The following is a 15859-nucleotide window of genomic DNA, read 5'->3' as shown; positions in this document are numbered from 1 at the left end:
ATTTTGGAATTAGTTTGTTTTTTAGACATTTTGACCCGTTTGGCTCCATGCAGCTCCTCCTCCTCCTGCTCCCTCCATCAGTCGATGTTTCAGCAGGATCTCTGAGCTCTGTGATCACTCTGGATCTCCAGTAGATCCTGAGCATTGAATCGTTTCTCCCCAGCCCGCCCTTCCTCACTCCTCCTCCTCCTCCTGGAGATTAGCTCCTCTGCTGTCCCAGATCCTTCAGCCAATTAGGACTCAGAGCTCCTGCTGCTGCAGCAGGTGAAGCAGAGCAGGCCTGGGGGCGGGGCTTATGCTCATGGTCTTTACTCAGAGAGCGAACAGCGCCACCTTCAGACCGGATCTGGGTGGAACCGGTCCAACCCGACCCGAGACGGTTTCCCTCCAAGCTTCTTCAGAATAAAACATGTTGTTTGTTTGTTTCCATTTTAAAGATATTAAGAAAAAACAGAAGATCATCATCATCAATACCTTCAGAACAAACACAGCACAAATACATTTTGTTGCTGCACAAACATTGATGACTTCCTGATGTGTTTGATTTTGTAAATGTGAAGAGAGGCTGGTTGACCTCTGATGACCTCTGGAAACCTTTCATTCATTTCTTTAAAGTGACACAAACCTGGTGGGAGTTTAGTCTGATTTGAAGAAGCTACAGAACAAACGTTAGAACTCTGTTTAAAAAGCAGCTTTATTGTGTGGCTGACAGGAGAACCGGACCGGGTCAGCAGACCGGGTCAGCCGGATCAGCGGACCAGGTCAGCGGATCGGGTCGGCCTTCAGGGTGAGGAGGTGGACGTTTTCCGTCAGCGCGTCCAGACCCCAGGCCCTCTGTCGGTCTGTCAGCGCGTCCACAGACTGCAGCATCTCCACGTCACACCTGCCGCCTGCAGCACAACGACAAGCCGCCCCAGTAAATACCCTGGACCCGCTGCTGCTGGGATCAGGCTACTTCCTGCTCCAGGCTGGAGCTCAGACTCACCAAACAAACTCTGGACTTGTTCATCGGGGACGAAGAACGGAGGACCTGCAGGACAGACACGGTGAGCGCGGCGCTACGTCTCACGGTTTTCATGGTAACCCACCTCTATAGAGCTCTGGATTGTAGAGCAGCGTGTCCAGCAGGTATCTGCAGTCCGGAGCCATCAGAGAGACGATCAGAGCCGCGTACCTGCAGGACGGAGGACACGTCAGGACCGGGAGACGCGCCGAGGGACGCCGGGACGTTTGGACTCACCGGTTCCTGTCCCGGGGGTTGATGGCCACCAGAGAGCCTCTGTCCCAGATCGCCCCGAACCGACCCGCCACGGCGCTGCGGCACAGACAGAACCGCTCAGAGACGGCCGACGTCTCCCTGAACGTCCAGCAGGACAACTCACCTGGAGAAGCTGAACAGGTCGCACTGGTACAGGGACACACTGCGCTCCGGGTTCTGGACAGAACAAAGACGGAGATCCGCTGTTACTGACAGCAGGCCGACTCGAACAGAACCAGGAGGAGAACCAACAGGAAGGAGAACCAACAGGAAGGAGAACCAACAGGAAGGAGAACCAACAGGAAGGAAAACCAACAGGAAGGAGAACCAACAGGAAGGAGAACCAACAGGAAGGAGAACCAGCTGGTGCTGTGGACCATCTACAGGTGGTTGCAGCTGCAGAACTTTCTGCACCCAATGACCTGAACCTGCAGAACCACCAGCACTGGAAGTTAAACCTGTTGAGTTCCAGATCAGTCCAGATCATCTCTGGAGATAAACTGGAAGCCAGTCAGAGAACCGTACTGGGAGGAAAGCAGTCAGACGGGTCCGGTTCCCACCTGGAAGACTTTGGCTCCGGGGACGGCCGGGACGTCCTGCTCGCTGAACGTCATGTTGTTCTCCTGGAAGAACTGTCTGATGGCCGTCTCTGAAATCTCCACGCCGACCACCGAGTGGCCCAGATCCGCCAACCTGAGCCGGGTCAGACACAGCCATGATGAACATGAACCGGATCGAACCGGGTCAGACACAGCCATGATGAACATGAACCGGATCGAACCGGGTCAGACACAGCCATGATGAACATGAACCGGATCGAGCCGGATCAGACCGGATCAGGTTCCTACCACTTCATGTCCACAGCTTTCCCACACAGAGGGAAGAACCAGCGGACGGCGCTCCGTCCGTTCACCACCGCCTCGTAGTTCGTCTGCAGCATGCTGTTGGACACGGGACACGTTCAGGTTCTGATTGGTTCTACCTCGGTCCAGTTCTGACCCGGCTGGCTCTCCGGATCCGCAGTCGCCACCGTTACCTGTGGACCCCCGGCTGATGGAAGCCGATCTTGTTCTCCTCCCAGCGCTGGCTCCACTCCGACAGCTCCATGACCCGGTCGGCCTGCTGCTCCAGCATCCTGCCGAGGTTCCCCTGAGCAAGGCTGCAGCAGGAACCGAGACACATTCAGAGTCAGGCCAGCAGGGGGAGCAGCTGGGGACAGCTGGTCCAGATTGGACCCGTCCCGGCTGCTCTGGGAAGCGGCTCCCATAACGAGCTCACCAGCTGTTTGCTAATTCCTGCTGGCTAGTCTAAAGGAGCTGAGTGGGGGAGGAACTAAGCCTCGAAGGCGGGGCTAGGTCCACCCAGACGTTATGCAGCTGAATGGTTGCCATGGAGATTAAAGGATGTCTCAAACATACATGAAAGAATCAAAGCAACATGCAGGTTTGTTTCTGATGAAAGCAAAGCCACTCTGACGTGACGCCGGCCCTTTAAACCAAGATAAATATCTATAGGTTGACCTTTTCTATGAGCTCAGTTTATCTTGTCATTTATAATCTTTGGGTTAAAATAAAATAAAAATGTTCTAATATTCCGTTTTTAACTTGGAGGAGTTAAAAACTCACAATGTCTTATAAATACTAAATTGTACCAAAGACATTTAATCCTGAGTTTTAACTAAACTGAATGTAGTTTCAGTTTAATGCAGATCTGGTCGATGATCAGTTTATTGTTTCTTCCTCATATTTCTGACGCAGTAATCGGATCTAAATAATCGATAACCTCACATTGTCCATGATGATAGCTTATGTTCTGCTCTTCTCCTGACTTTCTGTAAATTGTTTTATTTCTTCATGGAGTTTTTTTCATCTCTCTGTGTTTCATTTTATTAAAGCTGTTAATTATTTCCTTTATGCGTTTCTAACCTGATTTTCCATTTTATTTATTTTAACACCATAAAATAAGTTAGTCTCCAGGTCCATTGTATTTAACGTTCATTATGGATTTCTATGTTAATGTTTGTGATCAATTAGAATGTAAACAAACTGCCGAGCTGCAGGTTCTGGTGTCTTCTGTATCATTATCATTCATCTGTTAGCGAACATGACCTGCAGCTTTACGCAACTGTTAGTTTGGGGAAAAAACTGAACAAAGTTTTTTACGTTTTGCTGAATGATTCTGACTCACCTGTGCAGCAGCAGCAGGCGTAAACTCAGCGCTGCGTTTAAAAGCGGCTCGGAAAAACAGGTTACAACGTGTTAACGATGGATTAAACAGCTTTAACTGCTGAAAACAGAGACAGAGGGAACATATGTGGGAACTGCGGAAGCTGCTACTGTATCATATTGATATAGGAAAAACAGGAAGTTGGTCTTTCTAAGGTAAAAACAACAAACAGCTTCCAGACCAGGGGGCCGATGGCCCCCACGGCCCCCCAATGCCGCCGGGCCTGTAAATCCTCTACTTTACTAATTACTCCCGTTTAAATGAATCGAGAACCGGAACATCAATTACTACTATATTTCTGGACCGGCAGTGAATCAGCTCTCCTGTCCAACTCTGCGGTACCACCGATTTATGGCTGGTAACTGGTTCCGGTTCTGTTCACATGGTACCGGTTTTGTTGGGCCAGCGGCTCACCTGCAGACTAAACTCACCTGAGGTCAACGAGCTGCACCGGAAGCTGTCCTTCCTCACAGGAATCCGCGGACAGGCGCTGAAAACGTCCCGACTTCCGGCTCCTTCTTCTTCGTGTGTTGAATAGTTGGGAGTTTATCGATCATTCCGCTCCCGCTGCTACTTTTCCTCTTTCTGCTGCTCGTCATGCAAATAGATCCGACTGGAAAAGCGGAAGTAGTAAAAAAAACTTTCGTGGGAACGCCTTCAAAAAGGTTTAGATATAAAATCATTTATTATATTTTAATTGTTTCAAAACATAACAAAGCTCCGATCTGGTCAATAACAGATGATTTACAGGTTTTAACAAAGGATGTAAATAAATACTAAAACGAAACTAAATGTCCTTTTAGGGTCAACAGCTCCCCCTGACGGTTGGTGTCGGAAATAGCAGCAACTGAACGTTTTACCTGAAATATTCTGAAGACAAATAAATGTCCATATTGTTCTTATAAACACTTTAAAACCGCAGAAAAATGAGGTTCAATGAATTTCAATAACTACTTTGTTCATGTTGCTTCAGTGTTGACCAGATTATTGTTCCATAACTACATGGATGCTCATATTCCTGTTATCGCCACTTTAATGTCTGCATGTCGCGTTAAATTGATGCCATTTAAATGCAGAGAAAATTTAAAGCAAAGTTTTAACTGAGACAAACTCAAATAAATGACAAAAGTTGTGGATTTCTGTCTTTCAAACAGATATTACTGTTCAGCAGAAACATCCAGGGTTCTAGAAAATACCAGAAAATGAATGATTAATAAATCCAATAATTCATATAACTTCCAACTAACAGGTCAGAATGAATTTCTAGTATTTGCAGTTTATTTTGAAATTCAAAGAAAATATATCAGGGAAAAAAGAGTGAAAACTGCATGTGTTATTAAATCTATATTTAGAAACATTAGTTGGTTCATAAGCTTTTTGTAGTAACTAATTTTTCCCATAAATTATTGAGATAAAGGACAATATTGTTGTTTTGAGACCATTTTCCAATAATATAAATATGGAAGAACAGAAACTTTAAATTCTCATGAACATTTCAGACTGGAACTGAAAAATAAATAAACGACAAAGAAAATGAATTATGAAGTTTATGGAAACTAATTTATCCTAAAAAACACAAACTGAAAACTTTAATAATCCAGAAAAAAACAAAACAATCCCAGAAATATATCCAGATGACCTCTGGCAGAAGGGCACACACACACACACACCACACACACACACACACACACACACACACATACACACACATACACACACACACACATACACACACACACAGATGTCTGGTTCTGAGAGTGAGTCTCTGTGTGACTCACTCTCAGAACCAGAACCAGAACCAGAACCAGAACCAGAACCAGAACCAGAACCTCCTTCCTTCCTCCTGTCCGTTTACCGTCTCTGGTTGGCATGGCCACGGTTACCGAGGAGCCGGTTGGCAACCGGAGAAAGGAAACCCGAGCAGCAGAACCTGGAGCCTCCATCTTTAATTCATGGAGCGAATGTTTATGAGCAGCGCCGGGTCCGTGTTTCCAGACCCAATCCGTCCGTCTGACCCTCTGGGCTCGGGGAAGCGGCGGCAGACCCTCCAGCTGCGGTCGGCTCCGTTCAGGATCCGGAACTTCAAGGACTGACCCGGACCCCGGCGGTTCCGATCCGGATCGAGGCCGGACCGCGGCCCGGTTTTACTGTCGGAGCGACAGCGGCGGGTCGGGTCGGCTTCCGTCACCCGAGCGACAGACGGCGGGATCGGGGTTCTGACCGGGCCGGGATGTCCGGACGGGTCCGGAGGAGGACCTGAACATGGCCGCCTGCGGACCGTAGAGCAGCCGGGAGAACCAGTCCGACCACAGTTCCCAGCAGACGTTCCGGACGAGCCCGTTGCCATGGTGAACACGGGGATGCAGCTGATCAGTTTCACCTGCGCGGTGACGGGTTGGATCATGGCCATCGCCGTGACGGCGCTGCCGCAGTGGAAGGTGTCGGCGTTCATCGGGAACAACATCCTGACGTCGGAGATGAAGTGGGAGGGAATCTGGATGAACTGCGTGTACCAGACCACCGGACACATGCAGTGCAAGACCTACGACTCCATGCTGGCGCTGCCGCCCGACATCCAGGCGGCGCGCGCCCTCATGTGCCTCGCCATCTTCATGGGCTGGCTGTCCTGCACCGTGTCCTGCTGCGGCATGAAGTGCACCACCTGCGCCGGCGACGACCGCCGCGCTAAGGCCGGCATCGCGCTGGCCGGCGGCGTCCTCTTCATCCTGACGGGGCTGTGCGTCCTCATCCCCGTCTCCTGGACCGCCAACACCGTGGTGCAGGACTTCTACAACCCCAACGTTCCCATCATGCACAAGCGGGAGCTGGGCCAGGCCATCTACCTGGGCTGGGCCGCCGCCGTCATCCTGATGATCAGCGGCGCCGTCCTGAGCAGCACCTGTCCGCTGATGGAGCGCGGCGGCCGCTACCGCCGAGGATACATCGGCAGGAGCTTCGCCAACTCGCCGGCGCCGGAACCGCCGAAGCCCATCGCCTCCAACAGCCTTCCGATGAAGGAGTACGTGTAGCAGGAGGAGGAAGAGGAGGAGGAAGAAGAGGAGGAGGAAGAAGAGGAAGAAGAGGAGGAAGAGGAGGAGGAGGAAGAAGAGGAAGAAGAGGAGGAAGAGGAAGAGGAGGAAGAGGAGGACATCTTCCTCACGCTGTTTTTTGGTTCTTGGATTAAAACTGAACCAGCTTCCAGCTCCGTTTGTCACAACAACAAATTATACAATAAATTATCCCAGAAAATGTTGCGACAAACGATAAATCGTTTGATAAATTAAAATGATTTTTATCTGTTTGCTTTTTCTCTTTCTACCTGAAACTGGATGATAAAATTCTTCAGTTTGGTGTTTTTTTAATAATTGATTTGATTTTTTTGTGAAAATTTAAAGCGTCTTCCAGATCCAGTGTTGAATGTTTGTTGGAATTTAAAGTTTATTTATCGCTCAGATTGTTCTTTCATTATAATGCCGTATTTTTATAACAATATTATTGTTTATCGCAATAACTTCTGGGATAATTTATCATTCAGTTCGATTTGTTTTTCTAAATTAAATAATTGATCAATTAACATTAACAAACTTTAATTTTATTAAAAGAATATTAAAGACTTGAAGTAGGACTTATGTTAAATATTCAAAATAAAAACAAAACAACCAAAAACAATAAATAAACAAATGAATTATAAAATCTCTGTAAACAAAACCATCAGAGTGAAAATGATTCTAATTTTTGATGCGTCTGTTTCTTGGTGATATTTTGTGTTTTTGCAGTTTCCTGGTTCTGATCCGTGTCTCTGCTTCGTGTTCGGCTCTTTGCCCTGATGTGCAGCGTTTGCTGTGGTCCAATAAAACCAGCTTAAACCCGAACCGTGTCTCTTTCTGGGTCCGATCGGTTCAGACGGTTCCGATCCGGTAGCGGCTCCGGGGTCGGATCACTGGGACTCCAGGAAGAAAGCCACTCTGCACAGATGATCTGGAAGGAGACAGAGTCCCGGTCCAGTTTCATACGGCAGACTGTTTTAGCATATAATGGGTTTCGTCTGTCTGCCTGTAATTACACTCCAGGTGTCCAGTTTGGACTCTACATCACCACCAACCTGACCGATAATTAAACAGCAACAATTTAGGGCTGAAACTAACATTCATTTCAATAATTGATTATTCTGATAATTGATCAATTTTCAGATTTTTCATTTAACCAGTTAAGCTTATTTAAATGATATTAGAAACAGATAAAACTTAAAAACTTTTTCCTAATTTATATTTTGGATTAGAAAATAAAAATTTTATTGCCTGAAATATAAAGAAGCATTCTGGTAGTGAATGTTTGATCATCTGCAGCTAAATAAACCAATCTTTCTTACTACTAATAGTGATGATTAATTATTGATTGATAATTGGGTGTAAAATGTGATTAATGGGAGATTTTCTGCAGAATATGAACCAGATACTAGAGGAGTTCTGGTAGAACAGATTCACAGATAAGTTGTTGGGTTTTTTGTCTTATTTTTGGTATTTATTCTGAGTATTTTCTAGTCAGAACAAAAAGTTAAATATGTTAAATGTACTTCATGTCACAACTGAACTGTTTATATCTTGAATTGAAGTTTCCATGCTAGCCTTGCTCCATGGACAGCTGAATGGATGCCATGGAGATTAAAGGATTTCTCACATCTCAGAATCAGAAACCAGGTAATAACATTATGACATGATAAATTAATTAACTTATATCTCTAGTCATTAATGCATTGCACATATCAGTGGAGCAGATATTATGTTATAACGGCCTGCCGTAGGTTCATGACAGGTGAGTGATGACCTCACCTGTGACTTGCTGCTCTGCATCAGGAGAGTCCAGACTCCTCCAGGCCGTGGCCGCGCCCTCCAGCCGCGCGCGGTCGTCCCGCCTCAGCGTCAGCAGCAGACTCTTCCTCTGCAGGAACCTGGCCAAGCGTTCAGGACAACTCACAAATCCTACGGCACTCAAACGCCTCACGGAGAGCAGGAAGGATACTGCCGTCTGTAGAAACGCTCGGCGTCCTGAAGCCATTCCAGCATGTCAGCGAGCGACGGAGCGGCGGAGGAGCGCTGCGTCGCCGCCGCAACATCCAAAGTGTCTGCGGCGTCCTGATAGAGCTGTAGGGCGGCAGAAACATGGCCGCCGACGGAGTCCTTGATGGACTGGAGGCGAGACCTGGAGGAGACAACCAATCAGAACGAACCGTCAGCTGGAGTCTCTTTAGATTACAGAATATTAGCAGGTAATTTAGTTTAAAGAGCAAATATCTCAGAGCCCTTAAAATAAAACAAAACTAATTAATAAGTAACTGGGCTGGTTCTGGTTACAATTCCAGATTATTTCACTTTCAACATGGGAAAAATGTTTTGTTGTAACTGAGACAATCTGCCAGTTGAACCAGAACTTTTTCATCAATATGAAGGAATTAAAACAAACTCTTGTATTTTTGTCTTATTTCCAATGTACTGAGAAACTAGACAGAAATGACCTGGTCAGAGTTTGTATTTAGCAGTTTAGAAACTCAAGAGGTCAGAGTTCACAGCTAGGAAGCTAACATTCATCTAAAACTGATGAGGTCCAGAACCAGATCCAGTCGGTCCAGTCTGAGGGACATCTGGACCAAAACTATCCATCTGAAAGTAATTTAGGGCCACAAAATTAATTTTTACAATAAGAGATTAAAAAAGAGATGTTTCACTTTTACCTGGACAAAAATAAACAACACAATATTTAATAAAAGTTGGATTTCTGTAGAAAAGGGAGCTGTTGATCTGAAACATGCTAACATTATCCTGAACGCTGATGTTTTTCTGGTCATCGTTTGTTTTTGGGTTTATTCTCAGGAACAGGTTTTGAGTCGCTTGTTTTTCCAGAAACTCTCATTTGCATAGCAGAGTTTACTGATGGTGTTTATTATGATGAAATTAAAGCAAAAATAACAAAGCAAGTTTGATAGAGACATTGTGTTGTTTCTACAATAGTTTTTGGAGCAGTTTCAGTGTCTTTGTAACTGTTTCTTTGTGCTGCAGTCAAGGGCCACACAAAACCCCTTTAAGGGCCTCAAATGGCCCCCAGGCCACATTCTGAACACCGCTGTTTTAGGATTTCTATTTCTAATTTATTGCCCAGGTTATTTATTTGTGTATGATCATCAATGTCTGCTGATTGCTGAATGATTCTTCTCAGCTGGACTTGTTCTTGTCATCATTGTTGTCTCCAACACGGGACTGGGTGTCAGTAAGCATTTAAATCATTATAATATACATATTCTGGGGACATGTCTCAGTCAGTCCTGATGCTCCACTCACATCCTGTCCCCGAGTCTCTGCAGCAGCAGGTCCACAGCCTGCAGCAGCTGCAGCTGCAGCCGCTCCTGGAGGTCCGGGAAGGCCCGGAGCGGCGTGTCGGGGAGCCGGACCCGGGACAAAGCCTCCATCTGCTCCCCCAGGTTCCCCAGAGCCTCCATGAGGGGGAGGCACTCCTCCAGCTCGCTCCTCCACGCGGCCCGCTGGTCCTGCAGAGCCGTGAAGCTCCTCCTGACCGCCGCCTGCAGGGACATCTGGCCAGGAGCTTCATGACAGACACGAGTCCACTAGAGGACACCACAAAGGTTAAAGGTCAAATGACTCACTTACCAGAACTCAATGCGGGGTCCAGCTAAGACTTAAAGACCCAAATACTTTCCTCTTCAAGCCACTAAGCTGCGACACGCGCTCGCCATGACGCTTCGGACCGTTTCCGGTCTGCTGATGTAAACAAGAATCTGTGGTGCCTTCAATGTACCTTAAACGTGGAAAATCAACAACTTGAATTTTATTTTCTGTGAAATATTCAATTTGTGGAACATCTTGAAATCCCAAACAGAAAACCTGTAGGTTGCGATTCGACCCAAAGAGCCATTTTCTGCAGAGGAACTGCGCGTCCTTTACATTTCCAATATCCTTGGCGTTTTATTTAATATTTCATAAATAATATCCTTCACTACTTCCAAGCTGTTTTACTGTCAAACTTATTTCTGTTACATTTTAACAGTTATCTTTAAAAGTGTACAAGATTTAAAACCATTTCTTTAAAATGGTTTAAGATCTTAAAAACAAATTATTATCACCAAAATATGGGCAACTGAACACGACATGGACGAAATTCCGAGTTCATGTGTACAATTAAATGCAGCATGAAGACAAACCAATCGAGATGAACGTTTTCTGATCGTGACGTACAAACGTGCGCTTTGATTGGCCGAGAGGATGTTTAGGCCATCCCCACCACAGAGATTTGAAAACTGCAGGGAAAAAGAGGGAGAGCGGCCCTCGAGAAGGAGAAACGTTGATTTTCAGGTATTATACTCTTCAATAAAATGTTGTGTGGTTGGTCGTTAGTTTTTCTCAGCTGTTTTGTGATGATGTGAGTTTTGTGAGCTCAGCTGTTGACCGATAATCAGCCACGGAAATCTGTTTCATGCTAACATGCTAACCAACGGAGAGAAACTGCCGTTAAACCTCCATATCGATGCACTTCACGTCTGTCCTGCGTGTTACAACGAGCTCTGTTGTTAATGTCTGGCTCTCCTGCAGACATGGCTCCCAGAAAAAGAACCACGAAGCAGCGGAAAAACAGCCCGAAAACGGCGAAGCTGGAGGCTTTTCTGGATGACTTCGACAGTGAAGGTGACTCTAGCTGGAGGAAATGACTCATTTTCAAACGGATATAATGTAATAGTGTTTCTATGCCCATTAAAGAACGAACCGTGGATCCGTTTTAGGGCCGTATCTGATCCGATTCCTTTGGGCTGAATCGTTCCCACTTGATTCCTTTAGTTCCTGATTTCTGGGCTTTTCTGTGACCTGCAGAACAGGAAGCCGCTTTATAATTAATACAGCTAACTTGTGTTATTTTAAATAAAGAGAATCTGAACCTGAAGAGTAATATATGACCTGCTCCAGTCTCCTGCTGTCCATCATTTCCCCCCTGCAGGCTCAGCCTGGCCTCCATGGTTCTGTTAGAGAACCATGGAGATCCGGTCCGGATTCTGATTCAGACCCGGACCGGATCCTTGCTCCTGGATGCAGATGTTTCCATTCTGTTTTATAGAGAAGGATAAACTATAAAGTCCAATCCTCTTCTTATCGAGGCCTAAAGCGTCTTCTGCTGATTCTTCTTCTCATCCAGTTTTATCTGACATGTAAAATCTGGAGACATGTTCCTGTTTTAATGTTTCAGCCTTTGTTTGGGTTTATTGACATAAAAAGTGCTAAGAAACTAAATATGAGACCACGATGACTGTTAGTGAACTTTCTAACCTAACATGTGGCTGTTAAAGGGGAGGTGAAATAAATGAAAATGAAACAGGATTTATCAGCTTCAAGGTGAGAAACAGCCAAGCCTCAGTGAAATCCGTCCATGACCCGTTTGGACCGGTGGATCCAAACGGGTCAGAGCCGCTGGTGGCGGTCAAACCTCTCAAGCAGCATAGTTTTATGATACTTTAGTTTTATTTTGTTGTGACTTTTTGTCCAATTCAGTTATTTTTGAATTAGTTTTTTGGTTTGTCAGTTGAATTGAGTTCAGTTCAGTTCTAGAAGTAGTTTTAGTTTTTTCATACGTTGATTCATTTCAGGTGATTATGTTCACATCGATTGGCTAAAGAATGCTCAGCAGAACAAACCCATCCATCCATTGTCTAACGCCACGCTGTCTGTGTCTGCAGTGAAGACCAGAGTGGGCCAGATGAGGGAGAAGATCAACCAGCTGCTGAAGGACGTGGATAACAGCTGCAACATGGCTCTCATCAAGCTGCCCAGAACCTTGAGGCAGACGGGTTGGCTGCAGCTCTGTGGCGGTGAGTCCCGTCAGTCAGGAAGCTCCGCCCTCCTCCGTCTAGCTCTGATCGCTCCGTTTCTCTCTGCAGATCCAGACAAATCCAACGCTGCAGAGGCAGACCATGTAAAGGTGAGCATGCTTCGTCTCTCCTCCTCACCTGAAGGTCCGGCTGTGCTAACCCCACGTTTCCTCTGAGCAGAGGCAAGAGGAGGCCGCCATCTTGGAGAGCGTGGTGGCGGAGGACCACGCCGTCCTCCTCAAATCCGTCAAGAAAAGTCAGTGAAAGTGTCTGGTTCTGTTGGACCGCTAAAGGCCTGCTGCTGATGCTGTTCTGGTTCCTCCCGCAGCCAACAGGAAGAAAGGCGGAGCCAAGTCCGACTGCGGCGAAAACGTCCTGAACTCCACCAGGAAGGTTCGTCATGTCGCTGATTTTATTAGAAATGTCGTTCGTCGTGATCGCTGTGTGTCGATGTAAACGTGGCGTTTTGTTCCTCGCCACATTGACCATAGGGAAGCGTTAAACTGCCAGAGCTTGGAAATAAATTCAGTTCAGGTTGTAATGAGACGACGTCTCGGTTCTGTTTGCTTCATGGTTCTGATTCAGACCCGGACAGCCAGAAAGCCCGCGTCTTCAACAAAGAGGTCAAAGGTTCTGGGTGTGAGCAAGGAGGGCAGCACCATCAGACGGTGAGCATGTTGACTCCGCCCCCCTGTGTAGACCACGCCCACATAAGCCCCGCCCCTCTGAGCTTCCTGTGTGTTCAGCTCCAACAGGAAGCCTCTGGTGACCCCCGCCAGGAACCTGCTGGACTCCTCCCTGATGATGGGCCCCAGCCCCCTCATCACGCCGCGCTTCGACTCCAGGTAAGACTCACCTGGGCCGGCCTGTTGGCCGTGGCGTCGTGGTGCCGGCCTCATGGCTCTGCCTCCTCAGACTGCCCAAGACGCCCGCCGTCAGAGTCCCGCGCCACAAGGAGCGGGTCTTCAGCATGTCGGTCAACGGCTCCCCCATCCAGGCAGGAAATGACATCATCATCAACGTTCCCATCGCGAACGGAGAGGTGAGTTTTGGGTGTCCCGTCGCCATTGGCTAATTAGCGCATGTGCTAACAAAAATACTTCCAGAGGACATTTTTGTCCCTTTTTCTTCATGTGTCATTTTAAATATTAAATAATTTAAATGAAATAACATGAAATAAAGATAAAAACAATTTAACTGCATTTTGCAGGAATGTAGAATAATCAGAGAAAAGAGAAACTGTTTGAACACTGATTGGTCCACTAGAGGGCGCTCTGACCGTCCGCTGAGTCCAACTCAAACTTTTCTGCTTAAATTATGAAAATTATTGTTCAGTAAGAGAATTATCAAAAGGTGATCGTATAATGAGGAGCATTTTAATTAATGCATGTGAATATTTTAGACTTTGATACGTTTTAAGAATAATCAGGAAGTGTTTCTTCAGTCATGCTTTTGATCCTCTGTAACCTGACCTTTGACCTCAGAGCATCCAGCTGCTGGCCAGTGAGATGGACTCCCTGGACCTGAAGCAGCTGGACGAGTCGGCGCTAAGGAGCATCCGGCTGCTGAAGGTGGGTCCGTCACTTCCTCTGCATCACTTCCTGTCTCTACATGCCAGTCATTCTCTTCTTCTGTGGTTTCTGACAGAACCGCCTGACCACGCTCTGCGGCCCGTCAGAGTAGCAGCAGCTGGAGCTCTGGCCCGGTTTTATGTTCTTGTTTTTATTTTTTTGTTTTGGTTCTTTTTTTTCTGGTTTTAGTTTTTTTTAAATGTTTTGCTGAAGAATCGATCAGAACTGATTCTGCCCACTGAGATCCATTTGACCCGGAACAACTTCTGTAAATATTCCATGTTTCAATAAACTCAGTAGAACCTCATCCTGTCGGTCCTTTCTGTCAAACTTCTGGTTCTGTTGGGACTCCAGCCCGTTTTAACCGGGCAGAACCCGGAGAAAATTCATCAGAACCAAATAAATAGACTTTATTTCTGAGCAGAGAAGAATCTCCATGAAGCCCAGAAAGGTCAAAGCTCTGGATCCAGAACTCTGGACCCGACCCTTCAGAATCTCTGGGCCAGTTCTGATGCAGCTTCTTGTCTGAACGGGTCCAGTTTAATGAATCAGAACATCAGTGTCGGGAGTTCTGTTGAAAAAGAAGAATATGGAGTCAGTTCCTCAGAGAGGAATCATTTTGTTGGTTCTGATCCAAAACCTCAGTGCATCACACCGTACAAACGATTTGTATTCAGAAATCCAGACCTGCAGAACAGAATCTCCAGGTTCTGCTCAGTAACAGTAGCTTTTCTCATCAGCCCACATAAGGTGTTTCTGATGTTTTCTCTGGTTCTGGAGTGGCTTAACACGACTTCCTCCAGGCTGGGGTTGTTTTCCTTCCACTCAACTTTCTGTGAATGGCTGGATTGAACAATCAGCATTCTGCTGGTTAATGACCAGTAGCACGCTGCTGGTCTTTTACCAGTTTGAGACGCAGTTCCCCTGCAGTTCGGGCCGTGGGCAGCAGGGGGCAGCATGTCGCCATGTGGGTTCATCCCGGTTCTGAACGGGTCCGATCCAGCTTCACTCAGCTGGCTGGAAGAGGAGCTGTTTGAACGTCTGGGTCGGTTTTCAGTTTGGTTCCGAGACGGACCAGTGCGGACGGGTCGGGTCGTGACGTCACAGAGGGCGTGGTCTGTAAAGTTACAGTCAGAAATGAATTTTAGTTCAATAATCTGCAGGGAAAAGATGGAGCTTCATTTTTCAAACTCATATTTTCACCTTATTGTTAATTAATTCAATATTTATGCAATGTTTTGGTAATTATTCATTTGAAGCTACATTGTTTGCTTGCTAATTAAATATTTCCTATTTCCATGTACATGCTTTTGCATTTATTTTCTGTTTAAATTATAAGTTGACTCATTGTATTCTTTTTATCTCTTATGTTTTATATTTGCTCATATTTAACTGGTTAATTTGCTTGTCAATAAAGCAAATTATAGTTTGAAGCAAAATATTTATCTTGATAGCTAAACAATTAACTTTCTAAATAAATGTTTTATCCTTCTCAGTTTTTATTTTCTTTATCTTATATTTGATTTATTTGACTAATTTTTAAATATTTTCTCATTTTATTTTGTATATTATTGAGCTCTGGAAGGGAGGAGCCTGTCAACAAATAATCATATAAATAAAGTTTATTCTTAAATATTTAGTGTGAAGCTAAATAATTATGTAAATAATTAGAACGTTTTATTCTGATCTGACTCAGAGGTTGGTAACTCAGTGTGCTTTGTGCCCGGTTCGGTCCGGTCCGGTTCGGTTCAGGCCGAACCGGGAGCCAGAGAGGAGCTGCAGCCTGGAGGAATAATTACAGGCTGTTTGCTCGCCTCCTCTGTCTCCAATTGATGTTTGCTTTGCAGCCTCTCTGCAGAAAGCAGGCCTTCAATAAACTGCATCGCCCTATTTGTGAGAGTAATGCGGCCCAGCGCGCTGCTCTATTAGCTCTAAATGACA

The 15859-nt window shown here is 46.0% G+C and overlaps 4 protein-coding genes across 7 annotated transcripts; 2 read left to right on the top strand and 2 right to left on the bottom strand.

Moving 5' to 3' along the window:
- Positions 1-676: 676 nt before the first annotated feature.
- On the bottom strand, positions 677-4091 carry LOC129375744 (probable thiopurine S-methyltransferase). Of its 3 annotated transcripts, XM_055054995.1 has the most exons (10): positions 3916-4089; positions 3446-3544; positions 2295-2417; positions 2107-2199; positions 1819-1951; positions 1383-1435; positions 1241-1315; positions 1089-1174; positions 986-1030; positions 677-890 (listed from the first exon to the last, which is right to left on the bottom strand). In XM_055054995.1, exons 3-10 carry the CDS (start codon positions 2390-2392, stop codon positions 763-765), a joined length of 711 nt encoding a protein of 236 aa, XP_054910970.1. In that variant the 5' UTR covers positions 2393-2417; positions 3446-3544; positions 3916-4089; the 3' UTR covers positions 677-762. The 3 variants fall into 3 exon arrangements, with proteins under 3 accessions (XP_054910970.1, XP_054910969.1, XP_054910972.1); XM_055054994.1 differs by lacking the exon at positions 3446-3544 and having other exon boundaries at positions 3916-4088; XM_055054997.1 differs by lacking the exons at positions 2107-2199; positions 3446-3544 and having other exon boundaries at positions 3916-4091.
- Positions 4092-5506: 1415 nt separating this feature from the next.
- On the top strand, positions 5507-6962 carry cldn35 (claudin 35). Its single transcript, XM_055054998.1, has one exon. The coding sequence runs from the start codon at positions 5830-5832 to the stop codon at positions 6511-6513; it is 684 nt and encodes a 227-aa protein (XP_054910973.1). The 5' UTR covers positions 5507-5829; the 3' UTR covers positions 6514-6962.
- A 92-nt stretch (positions 6963-7054) lies between these two features.
- On the bottom strand, positions 7055-10432 carry c19h1orf109 (c19h1orf109 homolog (H. sapiens)). Of its 2 annotated transcripts, XM_055055008.1 has the most exons (5): positions 10144-10431; positions 9817-10067; positions 8504-8683; positions 8314-8432; positions 7055-7462 (listed from the first exon to the last, which is right to left on the bottom strand). In XM_055055008.1, the coding sequence occupies exons 2-5, from the start codon at positions 10065-10067 to the stop codon at positions 7422-7424; spliced, it is 591 nt and encodes a 196-aa protein (XP_054910983.1). In that variant the 5' UTR covers positions 10144-10431; the 3' UTR covers positions 7055-7421. The 2 variants fall into 2 exon arrangements, with proteins under 2 accessions (XP_054910983.1, XP_054910982.1); XM_055055007.1 differs by having other exon boundaries at positions 9817-10432.
- Positions 10433-10757: 325 nt separating this feature from the next.
- cdca8 (cell division cycle associated 8) lies at positions 10758-14225 on the top strand. The gene is made up of 11 exons (XM_055054992.1): positions 10758-10845; positions 11083-11175; positions 12216-12347; positions 12417-12457; positions 12528-12603; positions 12676-12740; positions 12933-13015; positions 13094-13192; positions 13263-13389; positions 13832-13918; positions 13995-14225. Exons 2-11 carry the CDS (start codon positions 11085-11087, stop codon positions 14028-14030), a joined length of 837 nt encoding a protein of 278 aa, XP_054910967.1. The 5' UTR covers positions 10758-10845; positions 11083-11084; the 3' UTR covers positions 14031-14225.
- Positions 14226-15859: the final 1634 nt, after the last annotated feature.

Source organism: Poeciliopsis prolifica, unplaced genomic scaffold, assembly GCF_027474105.1.
Source record: "Poeciliopsis prolifica strain line A6 unplaced genomic scaffold, Auburn_PproV2 SCAFFOLD041, whole genome shotgun sequence".
NCBI classification, from domain to species: Eukaryota; Metazoa; Chordata; class Actinopteri; order Cyprinodontiformes; family Poeciliidae; genus Poeciliopsis; species Poeciliopsis prolifica.
This window is presented reverse-complemented; position numbering and strand designations above follow the sequence as displayed.

What these genes read in the sequence shown, in the direction of transcription:
- LOC129375744 (XM_055054995.1), bottom strand. Translation starts at nt 2,392, where the DNA reads ATGCTGGAGCAGCAGGCCGACCGGGTCATGGAGCTGTCGGAGTGGAGC. An exon ending in CATCAGCCGGGGGTCCACAG is followed by an intron (nt 2,200 to 2,294) that starts GTAACGGTGGCG and finishes CGTGTCCAACAG; the next exon opens with CATGCTGCAGACGAACTACG. An exon ending in CCGGAGCCAAAGTCTTCCAG is followed by an intron (nt 1,436 to 1,818) that starts GTGGGAACCGGA and finishes TGTTCTGTCCAG; the next exon opens with AACCCGGAGCGCAGTGTGTC.
- cldn35 (XM_055054998.1), top strand. Translation starts at nt 5,830, where the DNA reads ATGGTGAACACGGGGATGCAGCTGATCAGTTTCACCTGCGCGGTGACG.
- c19h1orf109 (XM_055055007.1), bottom strand. Translation starts at nt 10,067, where the DNA reads ATGTCCCTGCAGGCGGCGGTCAGGAGGAGCTTCACGGCTCTGCAGGAC. An exon ending in GAGCGTTTCTACAGACGGCA is followed by an intron (nt 8,433 to 8,503) that starts GTATCCTTCCTG and finishes ACGCTTGGCCAG; the next exon opens with GTTCCTGCAGAGGAAGAGTC. An exon ending in TGCAGAGCAGCAAGTCACAG is followed by an intron (nt 7,463 to 8,313) that starts GTGAGGTCATCA and finishes GTCTCCTTCCAG; the next exon opens with ATCATCTGTGCAGAGTGGCT.
- cdca8 (XM_055054992.1), top strand. Translation starts at nt 11,085, where the DNA reads ATGGCTCCCAGAAAAAGAACCACGAAGCAGCGGAAAAACAGCCCGAAA. An exon ending in GGATGACTTCGACAGTGAAG is followed by an intron (nt 11,176 to 12,215) that starts GTGACTCTAGCT and finishes CTGTGTCTGCAG; the next exon opens with TGAAGACCAGAGTGGGCCAG. An exon ending in TTGGCTGCAGCTCTGTGGCG is followed by an intron (nt 12,348 to 12,416) that starts GTGAGTCCCGTC and finishes TTCTCTCTGCAG; the next exon opens with ATCCAGACAAATCCAACGCT.